General features: G+C 35.8%; 1 protein-coding gene across 1 annotated transcript in view; it reads left to right on the top strand.

The window, feature by feature from the left end:
- Positions 1–17,999, top strand: part of LOC104572033 (potassium voltage-gated channel subfamily KQT member 1) — a 463,821-nt gene that overhangs the window by 258,835 nt on the left and 186,987 nt on the right. The window contains exons 13-16 of the mRNA XM_088536664.1: positions 1,629–1,704; positions 5,107–5,201; positions 6,214–6,254; positions 14,432–14,493. Of these exons, the coding sequence (XP_088392790.1) occupies positions 1,629–1,704; positions 5,107–5,201; positions 6,214–6,254; positions 14,432–14,493 (274 nt within the window). The remainder of the gene's footprint in view (positions 1–1,628; positions 1,705–5,106; positions 5,202–6,213; positions 6,255–14,431; positions 14,494–17,999) is intronic.

Below are 17,999 nucleotides of genomic sequence, written 5' to 3' on the forward strand. Positions count from 1 at the left end.
ATATCATAATTGCATGTATTGACAAAGATTTCTCTATTAGATATATGCCATTTAAAGTAGAGTGTTGCCTCCATTCCAGTCAGCAGCCATATGAACACAGCTGGGGTTTTGGGTGTCAAGCTGAGTGCTTTTCTTTTACCGTAATGCAGGTCCTGTAGGCTAAACTACTGGTAGGCTGTCAGTGACACTTCCAAAAACCCTTTGATGGGCTTAAACAAATGCAAATCTTGGTACTTAACAATGCTAGTGGTGGTATACAACAGGTTTTTGAATCCTGCTCATTCTATGGCATCTTCTCTGTGTTTCTATGTGTAGGTGTGTGTATACATAGATCTGTGCATGAACAGACAAAACTATGTGAAGATTTTTGAGGTATTCGCATCTGTTTCACACACTATTGTGCCTATATTTTATAATAGATTGGGGCTTGAAATAGAAACAGAACAGAATGTTACTGAAGACTTATTAAAAAAAAAAAAGTTTCTGTGACTGTGGTATCTAACCTGCCCAGAAACACTAATTTTATCAGAGAGAAATTCTAAAAATGTAAAATAGTAGTTTTTAAATATATTCCCTTTTTGTTTAAATTTTATTTTCTTCACTTTGAAATAATGCATTATAATCATTCCAATTTTCCAAGTCTTTTCCTCTAAACTATGATATTCAAATAGGTGGCCTGCCGTTACTTCCATTACCCACTCAGATACACTGGAAAGAGGCGGCAGATTATGTTTTCAGACTAGTGAAAATTACTGGCAAGTTTTCATAGGTTTATCGTCACATCTCAGAGAACTTTCAACATGACACTTTTTTTCTCCTTGAAAGGAAAGTTTTCACTAATTTTGAATGAAAGAACAAGTCCACTGGGAAGAAGCAAGTCCTTCAACAAAATTCTTGTTTTTGTAATTGCCACATTCTTGCTTCCTCATTTCCCCTCCAAGCCCCAAATTTACCACAAAGATGAGTGTGTGGTAATTAATTCCCTGGCAGACTATTCCTCATTGCCAGGCAAATACAACAACTGGAGCTGCACAGATATAGTATCCTCTGAGGGAAATTGTATTGATAAAATAGAATGTATTCTGTTCTGTGTTGAAGTACCACTGCAGCCACATACACACACAAACATATGTCGCAGAAGGGTTTGCTGTGTTAAGTTTATATTTTTCAAATGTGATACTTTTTTTTTTCCTTCCCAGAGAATGAAAGCAGTTTTCAGAGCATTTAATTTCTGTGCAATAGAGCTCATGGGCAACCACTCAATAAAAGCAAAATAAGGAATGCAGTCATGGTTCTAAAAACACATCACATTCTTCAAAAAGATGCCAGTTTTATGCACTGACAGTAATCCTGTCTAATCCCCTCCACACGTATTGTCTTTATACACCTGCTTCCATTGTCTGCCTTATCATTTTCTTATACTTAGAGCAACAACAAGGTAAAGCAGCAGGACAAAATATGCACGGACTGAGAGTGTTTAATGACACAATTTTGCACTGTAGTCATATAACTTATTGGTAGTTTTTGGTGCTTAGAGTCAACATCTTCCATTAAAACATTTTTTCCTACTCCATGGTTTGTTTTTATTTTTTTCATTGGTGTATATCTGTGTTTGTCTTTCTTGGCAGATTAACCGCAGCTCATCAAACAGCTGTAAAAGTAATCAGGAGAATGCAATATTTCGTAGCTAAAAGAAAATTTCAGGTAAGCAGCACCATTAACATAAATACAATTTGTAAGTTTAAGTGTAGGATGTTGAAAGTGCTCTGGGAGTGAACTTGTCTTTCAGCATATGGTTATAATAAATCATAGGCACTATTTAGGCTCCAAGCCCCATACCTTCCTTCTATGATGTTATTTAGTGAGTACAAAACTATCAACTGTCCATGGGTATAGTATTATATGCAAACATTCTGAATTTGTAGAGTCAGCAGGCTTCTCTTTTACTCTTCTATTTTTTTTCTTTTTTAACTGTACTGATCTATCTTGCCCATCTACCAGAAGAAAAGAAGAGAAGATTCTTTTGGAGTTTCTGCTAAAATACTACTACTGTCCCCATTGATCATCTAACCATTTAGAAAATATTCTACAGATTTTTTTGTTCTGCTCATATATCAATAGATCTTGCTGATCACACAGAAATATGCTGTGTAAAGTTGCTTTCATATTTGTGACCCATATTTCTACATTGTTTTTCCAGCTTGAGACCTTATAGAGGGGCCTTATTTTAAGAAAATGTGGAGCATCTGCTCCCTGGAAATGTGCTGAAGTCTCAACTCAGATTTCTCAGTCAGATTGCAAAGTGCCCAAAGTATATCTGCTACACTGAAAAACTTGATTTCTTTTGTCTACGTACTGAGGCCCACTGTAAAAAAACTTTTTTGGAATGTGATTCTGATATGTTCATCATCATCACCTGTGTGCTGGTCACAGAACTGAGCAATTATCTCCTGGCCTGATTTTCAGAATACCTATTACTTCCATGTAACCTCAAGCAAGTTTGACTTGAACTGAGCACTGAATTGCAGGAGATAGAAATCTGATATGATCATGCAGTGCTCAGACAACTGAATTAGGGCTGACAATATAGCAGAGACATTTCTCAAGTTCATGCATAAATGTATCTTCAGATGATCTTTCTTATGAAAGAAGACCAGGAGAACTTTTTTTGATTAACTCAGTAATTGTCAATCTAACAGAATTGAATGACTCCTAACTATCAGAGGGGCAAATATCATTTGGAATGAAAAACAAACAAAGAAACAAACAAAAAACCTAAAGGACACCACTGCTGGAAAAAAAAAAAAAAAAACAGTGTGAGTTGGGATGAAAATCAGAATATATCTAAGCAAGAGGACTAGAGCAGTTATGCAAAAGCAGTAAAGCCAAAATTTTAAAAACTGAACTCAGTCATTTTATGGAAAGGATTCTGTAAGCTGGTGCACGTTATAAATTTCAGAACCAGGATGTTATTCTGAATTTTGCCTTAAGAGTGCTAAACATCCTAGATGTAGAATGCTGAGCCCAAACAACCACCAAGGTTAGATGTGTTTGGGGGGGAAAAAAAGAGCTGGGCAGACTGAGAATTAAATAAGTTCATCAAGTTCTGCATTCACCAAACCTCCCTGGAAGCCCATTACAGTTGTATTGTATACAGCCCATGAGTTGTATTGTGCATCCTACTATTTCTCAATAAAAAATGGGATAAGAGATTGTATTAAGTTCAGACACACTTGTGGAGAATGTGCCAAACTTTGGCAGAACATAAAATGTCCAGATAGAAAGGTTTATGGGAAAGGGGGAGAGAAAAATGGAGAGTTGGAAGGGTATTTTTGCTATGCATTAGAGAGGACACAGGCTGCAGTGTACAGTACTTTGCAACAGAAGATTCAGGGTGGATGGTTTGGTAGAAGGGATAATAGATGGGAACTTATTTAAAGGAAGAAAGGAAATTTTACTGGGAATGAGTAGAATTAATTATGCATATAGTAGCCCATGGGGGAGGAGGGACGGGGGGAAAAATCCCTAGCACATCTCGGCTCTGCGCCGTGCTTCATGTTTAAATAGAGAGTATCCAAAGCAAAGGACAGAGGATTTAGCCAAAACACTCTCAAAGCACCCCTGCTAGTCAATCAAAAGAGTGATACTGGCACTGTTTCTCTGGGTGAAGACAATAGGCTGCTTTTCTGGCCAGAAATAGTGATGTGTCAGCGTCTGCAAGTGAAGCTGGGGAGGGCAAAAAAAAAAAAAAAAAGGTGTGTGGGGGTATAAATTTAAAGTTGAAATTTTCTCCCCACAAAGTATCTCATCTAACAAATAACACACAAATGCACACACACTACCAAAATCATGAATTCTGCAGAAAGTATAATGCAAGTAGGTACTGACAGCTAAGCACAAGGAAGGCATTTTTTTTCATGAAGAGCTTTTGCATCTTCATTCATTTCACCGGATTTGTTTCCATTCCAGTCCCATGCTTTCATTTGAAATTTCTAGGATCCTGTGGCTGCCTTCCAAGCATGACTCCAGCACATACTGTAGGTGTTCAATGCATGTGTGCAGCAGTGCATGCTAATGGCTCTGGCTGAAGCCCTGACAAAGTGGAAACAGACAACAAGATGACTAATGAGCTGTTTTCAGTAATTTCTAATTACTACATTTGCAGTTTAGCTTTTTTTCTTTCTTTTTTTTTTTCATCTTCTTTTTCTTCTTTTCTTGAGTTGGAGCCAAAAGGGAGACATCTTGTCCCACATTTCCGATACAGGTTGGCATGGCTCTGAAAATGCTAGTGTTTTCACAAGGAGCTCATTTGTGTTTACGCCCACCCTCAGTTATTTTTATTTTGTATTATTTTCTCATGATGGACCTTTTAGAATCATATTATTTTATGCAATTTCTCAGACTTTTTTAAAATCCTGCCTTAGTCATTACAGAAAGAAACATCTGGAGTTTGTCATCTGGTTTTTCATTGGAAGGGGAATAAAGCTAGACAAATGGCAGATTTTTAGATCCCTTCCATTTTATAATACTTTTTTTCAATTGTGAATTGTGAGTTGTATGTTTTTTCTGCCATAGTAGGTGTCATTAAAAATAAAACACTGCAAACAAAATCTACATGCAGCTATGTTCATACTTATTCCAAACAGTTGTCCTGACAGTTTTTTAAGCAGTAGTACCCTTGTCACCATACATCTTTAGTATTTGGAGACATTTCTTTATAGATTTAAGCATTATGGTTTGGGCCTATCTCTGTGGTTCTGTACTCTGACATTATGATTAGGATGTGGAATGAGCTGAGAGATATCACACATGATAATCTTAGATAAATTATATATCTTGTTTTTATGTGTTTTAAGCAGACTGTGAGGGCCTAATATTTTGCTGAGTTTGAAGTAACATGAAGATATGACTCTGACAGTGACCGTGTCTCCATGATAAATATGCACTCCTACAATGACTATGTATTTTTATTCATTGCAAAGACCATTGCAAAATGGCAACCAAATGACTTCTAAAACATGAAAAACAGAATGAAGGTCTGTCTGAAATAAATAATCTAGTTTAAACTAAACTTGGCTTTCAATTCTTGTGTGATTCTTTTCACAGCAAGCTCGGAAACCGTATGATGTTCGCGATGTGATTGAACAGTACTCACAAGGACACCTCAATATGATGGTTCGGATAAAAGAGCTTCAAAGAAGGTAGGCCCTGTCTACCTCCTGAAATATTTGATTTCTCTGGTGCCAGCTGGCTTTAGGAGAGATGTGTACTTAATGAACAGTAATTGTCCAAAATTGCAAGCACAACAGGGAGTACAATATCTAGAGGATTTAACTTAGAGACATTTTTAACCCTTTTTATAACTGAGGTTACAATTTTCGTTTATCTGCCTCCATTCTTCCTCCAAGTGAAATTAGAATAAATTAAGGTAGATATTATAAAGTTTACAAAAACTTTATAAAGAGATTTTTATAAAGAGCTGTGAGTTCTCTGCATTGTTCTTTTAAAAAATAACCTTTCAAATAATTGTTTTCCTTTCTGTCCCCTTTCTGCACAGTTCTGCATGGTTGAGAGAAATCTGCCTCACTTGTGCTCCCCTCTCTCTTTAGAGTTTTTCCCCTCCCACATTCCTCTTTGCAAATAATTTCTCTGAATTTGAGGATTACCACTGAAATACTGTGTCAGAAAACTATATTAATCTGCTTCAACACAAAGTGCTTTGCTCTTTACAAATTAATACTGTGGACCAGGACACTAAATTCGGTTCCTCTGGCCCTTAAATGAAGAGAAAAAAAAATTCTATTGATTGTAATTTACTGTGTCACTATTTAAAGATATTAACTCTGCCTGTATGTGATTCAAAAAACAGTTGCAAATGTTATTAAGAAGCCTTTCTGCTTTTATAGTCTTGTTATTAGATTACATATGATACAGGACAACTATCTTTTAGTCAAAACATTAATATTAAAGAAATAAAATACCAGTACTCATGAAAACAACTATAAAAATATGGTTTGATTCTAGAAAAGAACTATAAAGAACCAAACTGCGGAAATAATTATATGGAAAAAAAAAAAAAAAAAAAAGCAAGGCTAAAGTTTTTACCTGCTTTGTTTTGTGTTTAAAGCTAATGCAATTTCTCATGTGTAGTATGCTTCTGTACTCTTCCCAACTCTACATTGTTTGGTTGCAATTTCTCCATTTGCTTTTCAGATTGGACCATTCCTTGGGAAAGCCAGGCCTCTTCCTCCCAGGTATAGTGACTGTATTTAATGTAAAATGATTAGTTTCACAACTTGGTGAAAATATCTGCTGCTACAGTAAAGTAGATGTATAATGCAGCCAATTGTCAATTAATGTGTAATTCTGTTAACAGGTCCTGGAACAACTGTGGAAAGATAAATACCTTACACTCAGATGGTAGTGAGCTAAATGGAAATTGAGAATAACTGTTAAAAATGTATATCAGCATATGATGACCTGGAAACAGCTTACCAAGGAATTTTATGCAAAAATATTCTTTCTAAAGCTTTTGACCTAACCTTAATGTGTATGTTGATTCCACATAAAAATATTTCTTCCTTTTTGAGCAAAGCCCAAGGGAAGATCAAGGGTATCACTCAGGATGAACTGAATGACCTTGAAAGTTAGGGTGATAGAAGTGGTATGAAATTCATTCATTAAAAAAAAAAGGTCACGTGCAGGGAAACTAATAATAAAAATCTCCTACTTGCTAGTAGGGATCAATAATCTGGCATGTCTGAGAAAAATAAAGGGTTGGTATGCTAATTAGTTGTGAACAAATGCTAATTGAATGTAAGCAATTGCTATGATGTATCCGTTAAAAAAAAAGTCTGATCCTTGGACCAGGAGAAAGATTTTCAAGACATATAGAAAAGTATACATACCACTGTACAAGGCAGGTAAGATAGGAGTATTGTGAAAATCCTGATTGTGTAGTTATGCAGGACTAGCTGAAAAAGAAATAGGGAAGACAGAAACCTGAGGGCTTCTATGGGGCTGTGTTGAAAGGAGCCATAACTTCTTATAGAACTAGGTCAACCTGAAGTTTCCAAAAGCCCGATCTTGGTCTGTCTCTAAAAAATACTGAGGAACTGAAATGCTTTATCCTCAAGCAACTTCAAACACTTAAGGGCATAGGACTAAGAGTCAAGGGGGTCCACAGTTACTTCAAAACCTTTAAAATGATTAAAATGGTTTATACCATGAGAACATGGAATGTCTCCGAAAACACAGTGAATTTTTAACATCTGATTGCTGCAGAAAAGACTAAGTAGTACAATCCCCTTCCCAGTAGCTGAGCTGATTTGCGACCACAGGAAAATCATCAGTCAGCTTATGTACATTTTTTGTAATGTACTGTAATATGCTTGGGAATTTATTCCACGATGTGATCAGCACAATCTAAGTTTATGGGGAAGTTTTGCTCTACCTTTAAGCATTTAATGTTTTATTTTGAATGTAACATTACTTAATTAGAACTGCAATTGTGTGCAAAAACATAGGTGTTTTAAGCATTTGTAATGAAATAGCTTCCTCTTTCAGAGGTGTGGGGTATTTGACTGCAGCTTGCAGACTTTCCTGCAAACTAGAAAGTAATGTTCCTAGCAGTCTGGGAGAGCTGAATGCTCTCTGTGTCTGATTCCGGGTGAGATTGTGCTGAAGATGTTCAGGAGGTTTAGTTGCCAAATCTTAGGTCAAAGAGGATTGGGGGGATCTTGGATAGATCTGTGGATTTGTGTGAGTGTTCAAAGTGTTTGCTTGTTGAACGGAGCTGATGATAGTTACTGAGACCGAGCCCTGTGTCTGTGAGCTGCAATGGATTGAGCCCAGGGCAACCTACATACAAAACCTATTAGTCTTTAGTCTTCTCGCAGTAGCGTTACTGATAAATGGCTGTTTTGAGATGGCTGTGTCAGATGCAAAACCAAGGTGGCACTGCTGGGAATGATGTCTGTCTCTACAGCATAGCAATTCTACAGAGCTATCCCTCTTGCAAAGTCATAAGTCTATGCCCTGAAAATGTCAGAATAAATACTGATTAGAACAGGTAAAATGGCTGCTTGAGCTGCAAGACTTGGTAAGCTCTGTTCTGAGTTCTAAGCTCTGTTGGTTTGCAAGACCAAAACCAGAAGTAATATGATCTAGCAGTTACTTTATCTAAAACCTCCACAAATCCAAGAATAAGATAAGTGATTGCAGAATTAAAATAAATGTTACTTTTATATTATCCTTGGTGATATCAAACTCAGCAATAATCAAGGATTGTCATGTTGGTCTTTTTGGGTGGTAACAGACTGTTGCACTGTCCTCTTTCCCAAGTTTTCCTTCTCAGATGGATAGCCAATTCTGCTTCAAAAATGTATTTTCAATATGATATATTTTTCCAGTTCAAAGACATTGTTGAAAACCTCGGTTCTAAGGAGTATGGGTATTTCTTCCGGAGTGTGTTATTTTTGTATTGATGGCAAGCAGAAGAGAAATGACAATGCAAAGTAAATCAAACCACCAAGGAGAAAAATGAGAAGAATTTTCTTTTCCAACTCCTTTTTGTATGTGTGTGTGTTTCTGTGTGTTTTATTATATATACTCTAGTCAAAGAATCTTAAGGTCTTATTCCAAGACTATTGAAGTGAATGGGAATCTTTCCAGTGACCTCAATGGATTTTGAATCAGTCTGTTGCTGAAATCCTGTTGTCAACTGTGATAATATTATATGAAGTAATTACAGTATGTTTATAGCATTATTACTTTCAGAAGTAAATGATGTCATAAAAGATCCAGAATCTGAATTCACTAGAAGAGATCATTGTTATTTTTAAGTAAGTCAGCTGTTCAAAGATAAAAAGCACTAGAAGCAATATTAAATTAAGATAAAGATACAAGGACATAGGAACAGCCATTCTGGTAAGAACAGTCCTGCCTCCCTGTAGTGAGGTACTTTGGGAAATGTAGAAGAAAAGGACATGCAAAAGGGTCTAACCTTATGTTAGCTTCTAACTATATGCAGATCAGAGACTTCCTGGCATGCTTTCTGTGAATTTAGTAGTCCTTGCTGGTTCGTCCTCAATGAGCTTCCCTGTTTTCCTCTGTATCACATGAAGACTTTTAACATTCATAGTATCCTGGGACAAGAAGACCTGATTTAACTTGCACAGACACATTTTATGAAGAATCAGCTATTTTCTGCTTTTTTTTTTGGGGGGGGGGGGGCTGTTTCTGGCTACAAGCAGATTCATTTGAAACTTTTTATATCTTAAAAACTTTAAAAGGTAATGACTAAATACTGTAAGAGTTAAATCCAGTTGTATGAGTGATTTATGTACTCTGTGGCTTTGTTTTATTGAAAGTTTGTATCAGTGCTCCATATAATACAAACAAGTCTGTAAAATTAAACAAAAATTGAAAGCAATTTTTGAGGCTTGCTATAGCTTTTTAGGGACGGAGTTGATGAAACAAAAGATCTAGTGTCTGAGTTCAGAAAAATATTCGAAGGACTGATTTCTATCAGCAATTCCTCTCAACCTCCTAGGTCTACTGAACACAGGTGGGAATCCCTGGAGAAAAAGGCGTTCGTGTAGAATTTTTGGCAGTTCTATTGTTTACTTTATTTCTTTCACCTAAACTTTTCCATGCTCTTGCCTTCCCAACCAGTAGGGAAAAACTCTACCATAATATATTTTAAAGTATAACAAATATACTTTGCTTAATTTTATTTTTAAAGGTGGATTAATATTTCCAATTTCCACATTTCTGAAGAAATGGGTTTATTCCATCCCTTCCAAAGACAATATGAAAGGGAACTTGGTCCTCCAAAATAAAAGCTCTTAGGAACAAGAACATTTTCTGTAGCTGTCAACTGTTTACAGTCTTCTCTCTAAAAGCTGTTTTTGTTTCCAGGGATAGTCCACCTCAGTGCAGAGCCAGCAGGAATGTCACATCTATTCCACTTTGAGGCCCTGGAACCTACTAAAATTTTGATTTACTACTTAATTTAATAACATACCACTTGTTTGTGTCTTCCTCACAGCAGTGAATTTCATTCTTGAGAAGATGCTACTAAATAAACTTTTATTTTACATTGCATTTGCTGTATTAGTTATTTTATAAGTACTACCTGCTTCTGTGACTAAATGCTGTAGAAATGAGATGAGGATTCATTATTTACAGTTTCTCCTTAGCAAGTTGTTTATATTATTCCTCATTCCTCTGTGTGAGTAAAAATGTGTCATCTCAAATGTTGGATGAATGAAACAGATGGGCAGCATGACCTCCTGTTTAGGATTGGTTTATCAAAAGAGATTCTACCTCTTTAATTTGGAAAGTTACTCATTGTGATGGCAAAGAGAATTTTGCAACTTGAAAAAAAAATTAAATTCATACTTTGACTGTATACTGAAGAAACTTCATCATGGAAAAGTTTATCACACATTTTCTGTATTTCAGCTCAGCCTTCTAACCTAAAAGTACTTTGGAGGTTTAATCTTTATCCTTTTTTTTTTTTAAGACTTCTCAAGAGAATTCAAAAAAGCTTGATACAGGATTTAAGTATATTTAAGGATCTTTTTAATCCCCTCTGTCTGTCATTTGTAACGGGCTATGTCTGACAAGAAAAGAGACTCAATTGAAAGTCATGTTACCTAAGACAACATTATTATTTGCTATTTTATGGGCTCTAGCTTTAAAAAGACAATCCTGACATGTTTGAAGACATGTACCTACTTTATAAACACAAAAGACTAGATTTTTGCTATAAGCTCACCACAGTCTTGACTACATAGAATTTTACACAATCAGTACAAATTCAGGTCCAGGAGGTTTCATTTACATCAAGATAAATGCAGAAAGGTAGTGGTATCTTTTACCCCATCCCACTTTCTGGAGTCCCAGTCTTGTACTTCGTATAATTTCCTGAGATTTTGAGATTCCTTTAGAAACCTGGAATTTCCTAGGGTCACAAAGCTCAAATTCTTCATTTTCCAATGTAAACAGAGAGATTTAAAATAGATTTTAAAACATCTTGACTTAGCATATCTCTAGCTGTATACATCATAAGATCAAAAGTTGAGGATAGTATCTTGCTCTGTAAAAGCAGAGCAGATTGTTTCTAGCTTTTGTCATTGTCAGACCATCTGGCAACAATTCATTCACTGTCTTAATGTTCCCCATAAGTATTTTTTTCTAACCAAGGAAAAAGTCAGTTTTCTCAAAAGTTTGATATATTCTGATGAGATGGAACACAGTAATTCAGTAAATATATATATATATATATGGAGATATATACATACATATATATAGTACTGTCCTTCATTTAATTTGCGCTTGAACCCCTTTCAGATTACAATTGCTATTCTTTCATAAAAGATAACAAAACTGAGTAACCAGCAATATGTCATTTATTCCATGTGCTTCTATTTGGGGAAATGGTTTCTGATGACCTTTCTTGTATTCTCAACTCATGTGGTGATTGTTTAGTTTTAAGATTTTGGACAAGAGTCATCTCATTATGATCACTAGAAAAGATATGTCTCATCTTTGTGAATATATTAGGAAACAAGTACAGTATAATGCTTTTTATAAAGTAATATAGTATGTATATGCTGGAAGGTATAGGCCTTCAGGGGAAAATATGTATATATTAGGCAAGACTAGAGGAATTAAAACTGTTCAGTCTCATTAAATATAATACCCATTTTTAAATATTCTAGTCTATTAGCTAGTTCAAATCTAAATATACAAAATGAAAGTTTTATATCTTAGCAATTATGTGATACATGCTGGTTTCAGGATGTTGTTTTCCTGCTCAGCCAAAATTTGTCTATATGTTTTTTCATTCTGTTATTGCTAAATATAGCTTCTCTTACAGTGATCATGAATGCTTCCTTGTGTTTCTACATCCTTATAAGATTGCTTAGTCAGTCAGTCTGTCTTAATGCAGACCAACACAAAGAACAAACAAAAAACAGTACTAAAAAATCCTTATTTTTTCAAAGCAAAGAATCAAAAAAAATGACATTTCAAATTTATAGTAAGCCATTCAATCTTTTCAAATATCTAAAACCAAATAAGCCAGTGTAGGAAGTCTAATATACAGTATCTTGAAAAGACTCAAAAATAAGGTGTAAACTCAAGATAGACATAAAATGTATAAGAGCAATGATCTATGAACTTCTGCCCACCCTCATTACCACAACACTCGGCACAGCAAATATAAAGCCTGTTCATTGAAGACATTCTTTATTAGAAAAAAATGCTGTTAAATTAGAGCTAAATGCTTATCTAAATGGAGGCTTAGAAGTAGGAAACAGGACAGCCTTTTGTGAATTATACAGCATGCAGTAAAGTTGCAACAGTAATGCAACAGTAATGCATACACACCAACAGTAATGTACATTATGCTTTTCATGTCCTCTGCCACATAGCACAATACAGCTTTTTAATTCTTCTCTGCTTCCTGCTGTCCTGTTTTCTGCTTCATGTCTCATCCTAGAACAGCAAAGAGTAACAGTAAATTAATATTTAATTTACTTAGAATAGTAAAAAGCATTATTAATTTTGTTTGTTTGCTTTCAGATTTCTGGGTGAATATATAGAGGATGTTATTAGAGTGGGTGACTTATTCAAAAAGAAGGTGTTTAGTAAATTCTGACTCTATTTTTTTTTGGGGGGGGGGGGGGGCGGGGGCAGGGAGGGGAAGTTGTTTTAGACCGAAACAGAAACACTGCCTCCTCATTTCTCTGCAAATCACATCCCAGGTTAGAAATCCTTAAACACAAAAATATGCATGATTGTTCTTACAATAAAGATGAAGTTTCTGCAGATTTATGAACTACAGAGTAGATTGCAGAGTCAATTATTTCCTTTTAGGCAGAGACAAAAGCAAAGATAAATTCAAGACTTAGCCCTTCATATGTTAAGCGTTTCTGAGTTTATGAACTAATGAATGATGAGCAGCACACATGCACGAGCCAAGCTGTGTCATTTATTTTCTGTCCCCACACAGTGTCCTTGAACAATCTTCAAATTGTCTGTCTTTATGGAATTTATTTCTCCAGATGCTTTGATAGAACATTTCTGCTTTCAAAAAAAGGAGCTGGCAAAGGACATAACTCTTTTAGCTTTCTAGATGGCCTATAGGGGAAGAGGAATAAAAAGGAAAAAGCGTGCTCTGCCAGCATTGCTTCAAACTAGATTCTTCCTTTATGGTCAGGTGCATATAATCTGGGTTATCTCCAGATGAACATTGGTGCAAATGTGTCACCAGAAATGCCTCATTAGTAAAAGTATATACTATTTTTGTGTCGTGTAGTATACCTTCCTTACTGTAAAGCAAGCAACATCCACAGTGCAATGCAAAAATCTGAGTTCATTGTGAATGAACATGCATATGGGCAGTTACTGTGGAAGCTAATACACTGTAAATTCACATATCAACCTGCTTTCCCATAAGCCCTTCTTCATGTTGTGCTCATGGCCTGTACAAAATGGACTCAAATAGCTTTTAAAAAAAGCTCAGGCACTCATTAACCCGGAATAATTTATGAGAAAAAAAACAAGAAGCAATTAATCCATCCTGTTATTGAAAAAATAAATAGTAGTTAGAAGCACATCCAAGTACCATTGAAACAAGCTTCTAAGTCACGTAGGTATTTGTTATACTTTTTCCCATGAACCTTTTCTTCCTTCTCAGAATACACGTATTATTTTGACTCATTTTCTGCAGAAGAACACCCATAGATCATGGTAGTAATTTGCAATAAGATAAGTAAACACAAAGAATAAATCCAAACTTGTCCCACTCTCTTTCCTGGGTCCCAATCCCACAATTCACAGAGGGTGAGTAAAACAAATTGCATAATTGAATTTAAATAAGCAGGTGTCATAAAAGCTGGAAGGTGACATCAGGATTGAGAAGTAAAGGCTCTTCCCAGTGTGGCTTGTCTGCAGGGCCATCATGAAGGCATAATTATTTTATATGTATATGTTATGCTTGATAGATAGTGTGCATTTCACATATCATGTGAATATGGTGATATTCCAAAAAAGGGGGTTCTCTTCCACTTAAAGCAACTGTCTCAATTATCTCAATTATCTCAATGCAGCTAATTGAGATAATTAAACAAGGAATAAAATCACCCAGGACACTCTTTCTAGTCATTTGTGTCCATGGACTGCCTCCTTCTAAGTCCAAGTTTAGACTCTTAGTGTAAGCATGTGAGGTAGACAAATTAAATCCCTCCTTGCCCACTACTCTCTTCCACTCCTGAGTTCAATGAAGATTTTTCCTCTTGTTATGTTGATGTTATATACACTGCTATAATATTTTACCAACTCTTCTTTAAGTAGGGCTAGATATAATTCTTAGTTTGAGTTAATTTTCCATCTAATTAAGTTTTTCTTTTTAATTTAGAAAAAGGGGTAGACAAAGGATACTATACTGTAGGAGCCAGACTGATCCGACTAGAGGATAAGGTAAGTGCATAAAAGCTTTTTTTTTCTTTTTTTCTAGGTAATGATATCTGATCTACAGACCTGCAAGATAGTATCTTGGCATGATTTACTTTAGAATTACAGGGCACTGTAATAAAGAATAATATCTTAATTTTCGTAAGGTTGTTGCTGAAGTATCACGTACATGTTGTTCAGCATTAACCATTTACCTGCCATACAGATTTGGTTCTCAATTTAAAAAAATAAAGAACAACTTTCATGTTAAGGCCAAGTCACACATGTCTTGTAGATAAATACCATGGACTGACCAGGTGTTTGTCATACCAGGATCAGAGAATTAAACAAAAAGGCTGTTATCAAGAGTCTTCACAAGCAGCAACAACTCACATTACAGTTAATAATCTTGAGGTTCCCTAGCCCTTACTGCATATTTGTTCCTGCATAGTTATCTCTGCATCAGTTCTGCCCTTCCCCCCACCCCCACTTTCTTCTCTCCAAAAATTCGTTCATCTTTGTTTTTAATTAGAGTTGCATAGATGTATAGCGAAAGGCCAAAGTGCAGGGAGGCCCTATTGTTTTAGGCATATTACAAACATCCTCAAGAGTTTTGCCCACTCAAGTGATAACAAAAGTTTGCTTTAAAGAAGGATTCTGTCTTTCTAGCAGTTTTTTTGCTCAGCTCTCTTGAAGGCATGCCTAGCCCTAGGAAAGTGGCACCTCTGCTCAAATTAATCATGCAAGTTTTATTTTCTCTCCTTCCTGGTGAAGGGAGGACAGAAAGAAGCCTTTCATTATTTTTAAGAATTGTGCATCTTGAAAAACAGAGAAAGAGAATAAATAAAATTCCTTCCTCCCTCCCCTAGTATCTACTGATCTTTGTTGTGCCAACATTGGAAATACTGAAGAGTGCGATTTCAAGAAATACAACTTCTTTAACTTTTAGCTTTCTTGGACAGTGTCAAGGAACCATCTTCATATATATATTAATGTGAGTTAACTATTAAAGCTCATTGGTCCCTTGTGTGAACACTCTCATTTGAAGTGAAAGTGTCTTCATTCATTTTAAAAGGGATATTGCTATCTAACCTCTGTGCATTTTCTGAAGTCACACCACTGTTTCACTTGGATGTCTTTATAAGATCTATATAGAGAAACCCACAATACAGTTTTGAAAGTTTTGCAATTAAATTATCTGTGATAATTTTGATTACTTTGTGTGGGAAATATTACTAGGATTGTAAATCCTTATTGCTTCTCTGAAGCAGTTGTTCATGGTCTCCTAACTGCTCCATATTTATGAAGAAGGGAGGTCAGAAAGTTATTAGTGTGTCTGGCACTGGTCCAGCTTTAGGGCCATGGTGTTTATTTGATTACTTTCAATTTGAAACCCTTAACTTGGGCACTGCAAAAGTATTTTGGTGTAAGAGAAGAAATAGTACAGGAGATGACTGTGTATTCAATAAATGCTAACAGCTACTTCAATTCAATAAATTGCAGATAACTGCTCTGCCTTTACAACTTAAACCTGTTAGAAAATCATACTCTAGCTAATTCTAAAAATCTATCATATTCATTGATGCTGCCTAAATGTAAATGCTTAGAGATGATGAAATAACACCATTCGGATTTATCATGTTGTAGACTTGTGGTAACCAGTCTGTAGTATGGATTTCCATGTTCTTGGAACAATCATCAGTCAAGTTAAAAAAAAATGGTATAGTCCTTTTAGTGTCATTTAAGCATAAACTAAATATAGTTGTTGCAAGCTCAGTTTCAAGCATCTGAGCAGGTAGGGCTTCGCCGCTATTCTGCTTGAAGAATTAAGCTGTACTACTTTAACTAGATGCATATTGTATGGGATCTTGTGATTTCTGTCACTACACTCATTGTTCTGGAGAAAACAAATAGAAGGGAATAAGAATACATTGAGATATTTTCATGAGATAGCATTATTAAAGATGTTTAGTCACTGCAGCTTCCTTGTTTTCCAATTTGATTTCAAATGTAAAATAAAACACTAGTGTCCGATTTACACAGAACCCAGAGTATTTGTTCTTTCAGTACAAATCAATCTTCTTTTAAGTGCAGAGGACTTAGTTCTGTCAAGAAAGCAGACACTGTACTGGGAGGACAAAAATTAGGTGTGTGCGAGGTTTGTATGTGCATGTGTGTGTATTTGCATTTTTTTGGCACATAAGATATACATGTTTACATAGTGAAAACAAAGTTAAGCTTCCCAGATATTCCTATTTTAATAGGACAATAGAAATGACCGCATCCTGCTGTCAAACTGCTTCCCCTAAACCATTTTCCCATGTGTCAAGAGCTCTCCTGCTTTAACAGTTCACTGTGCAGTAGCTGCTATGTGCCCAAACGTGAAACAATATTGGAGTCAGGAAGGACAAGCCGGGTTTCAACCTCTGAGCAGAATAAATGAAGCAAGGGCATGTCTGACATCAGGCTCCAGCTGGTGGTGAAAAACAATATCTCCCTTGGAATTAGAAAATCTTTGGGATCAGCTTCATTCCCCTGGAGAAATTATTTTAACATCCAGTCACCCAGTACAGTCATGGCAGCCTCCCAGCCAAGTGACACATCTGATAAAATGACACATTTTTGGACAAAGGCCAGTTGGTGCAGACTGATAAAAATGCAGCAAAGATTCAAATGTTTCATCTGCAAAAAAAAAAATGTGTAACAATAAGCAGTTAGTATGCTTCTAGTCCACCCTCTTACATTTTCTAGTTTCTGTTTGCATAGCTAAAAAGGGAATCAGAACATAATTCACTCACTGAGAACTGTGCATTGTCCTGCATACACCCATATTCTTATATTTTTGTATATTTTCTGAGATAGTGAGAGATAGAGAACTGTACATTTCTGATGGTTAAAATGAACTTCCTTCCCTTGAAATATCTCCTGCCATTTGGTTAAAATGTGGGGTTTGCCATACAGAAGGCATAGATGCAAATTTCTCAAGGGGTTGCTTTGAGACAAAAATATTTCAAAGACTCGAAGACAGCAGCTTCCTATTCATTTTGCGCAAGTAGTGCTGCCTGCAGCCTCTTTTTTGTGTGTCTCAGGGCTTTGTATGTGAGTTTAAGACAGCAATAAGTAGGTAAGAAAATGTCAATGTGCAACAAAACAAGTGTGAGTCTGGCATAGAGGAGGGGAGACATACACTTGTATCACTTTGCATTTAATCGTTCCCAAGCTGATTGGAAAAGGATGAAACGCATGGTGACGGTTTCCAGACAATATGTAAAACTTCTCTTGGCAACTTCAGTGCTGCAAAAAGTTTTAATATTTTCATTAGCATGGCATATTGCATAAGTGCAAGTTTATCCATAGCACTTTCCAACCTGTTTTTCTCTAAGTAGGATAAAAAAAAATATTTTGCTGTGGGCAGCATAATAGCCTATTGTGGTTCTTTTAATAAAAACACTGAGATATTTAGAACAAGAATGGGGCTTCTTTTCCAACACGTGACATGTGCCATTTGGCCGACCCTTTCTTTAATTCGATGG

The sequence above is a fragment of the Tinamus guttatus genome, unplaced genomic scaffold, assembly GCF_059628265.1.
Source record: "Tinamus guttatus ecotype Peru unplaced genomic scaffold, ASM5962826v1 Tinamus_guttatus_pri_ptg000692l, whole genome shotgun sequence".
In the NCBI taxonomy this organism is placed as follows: Eukaryota; Metazoa; Chordata; class Aves; order Tinamiformes; family Tinamidae; genus Tinamus; species Tinamus guttatus.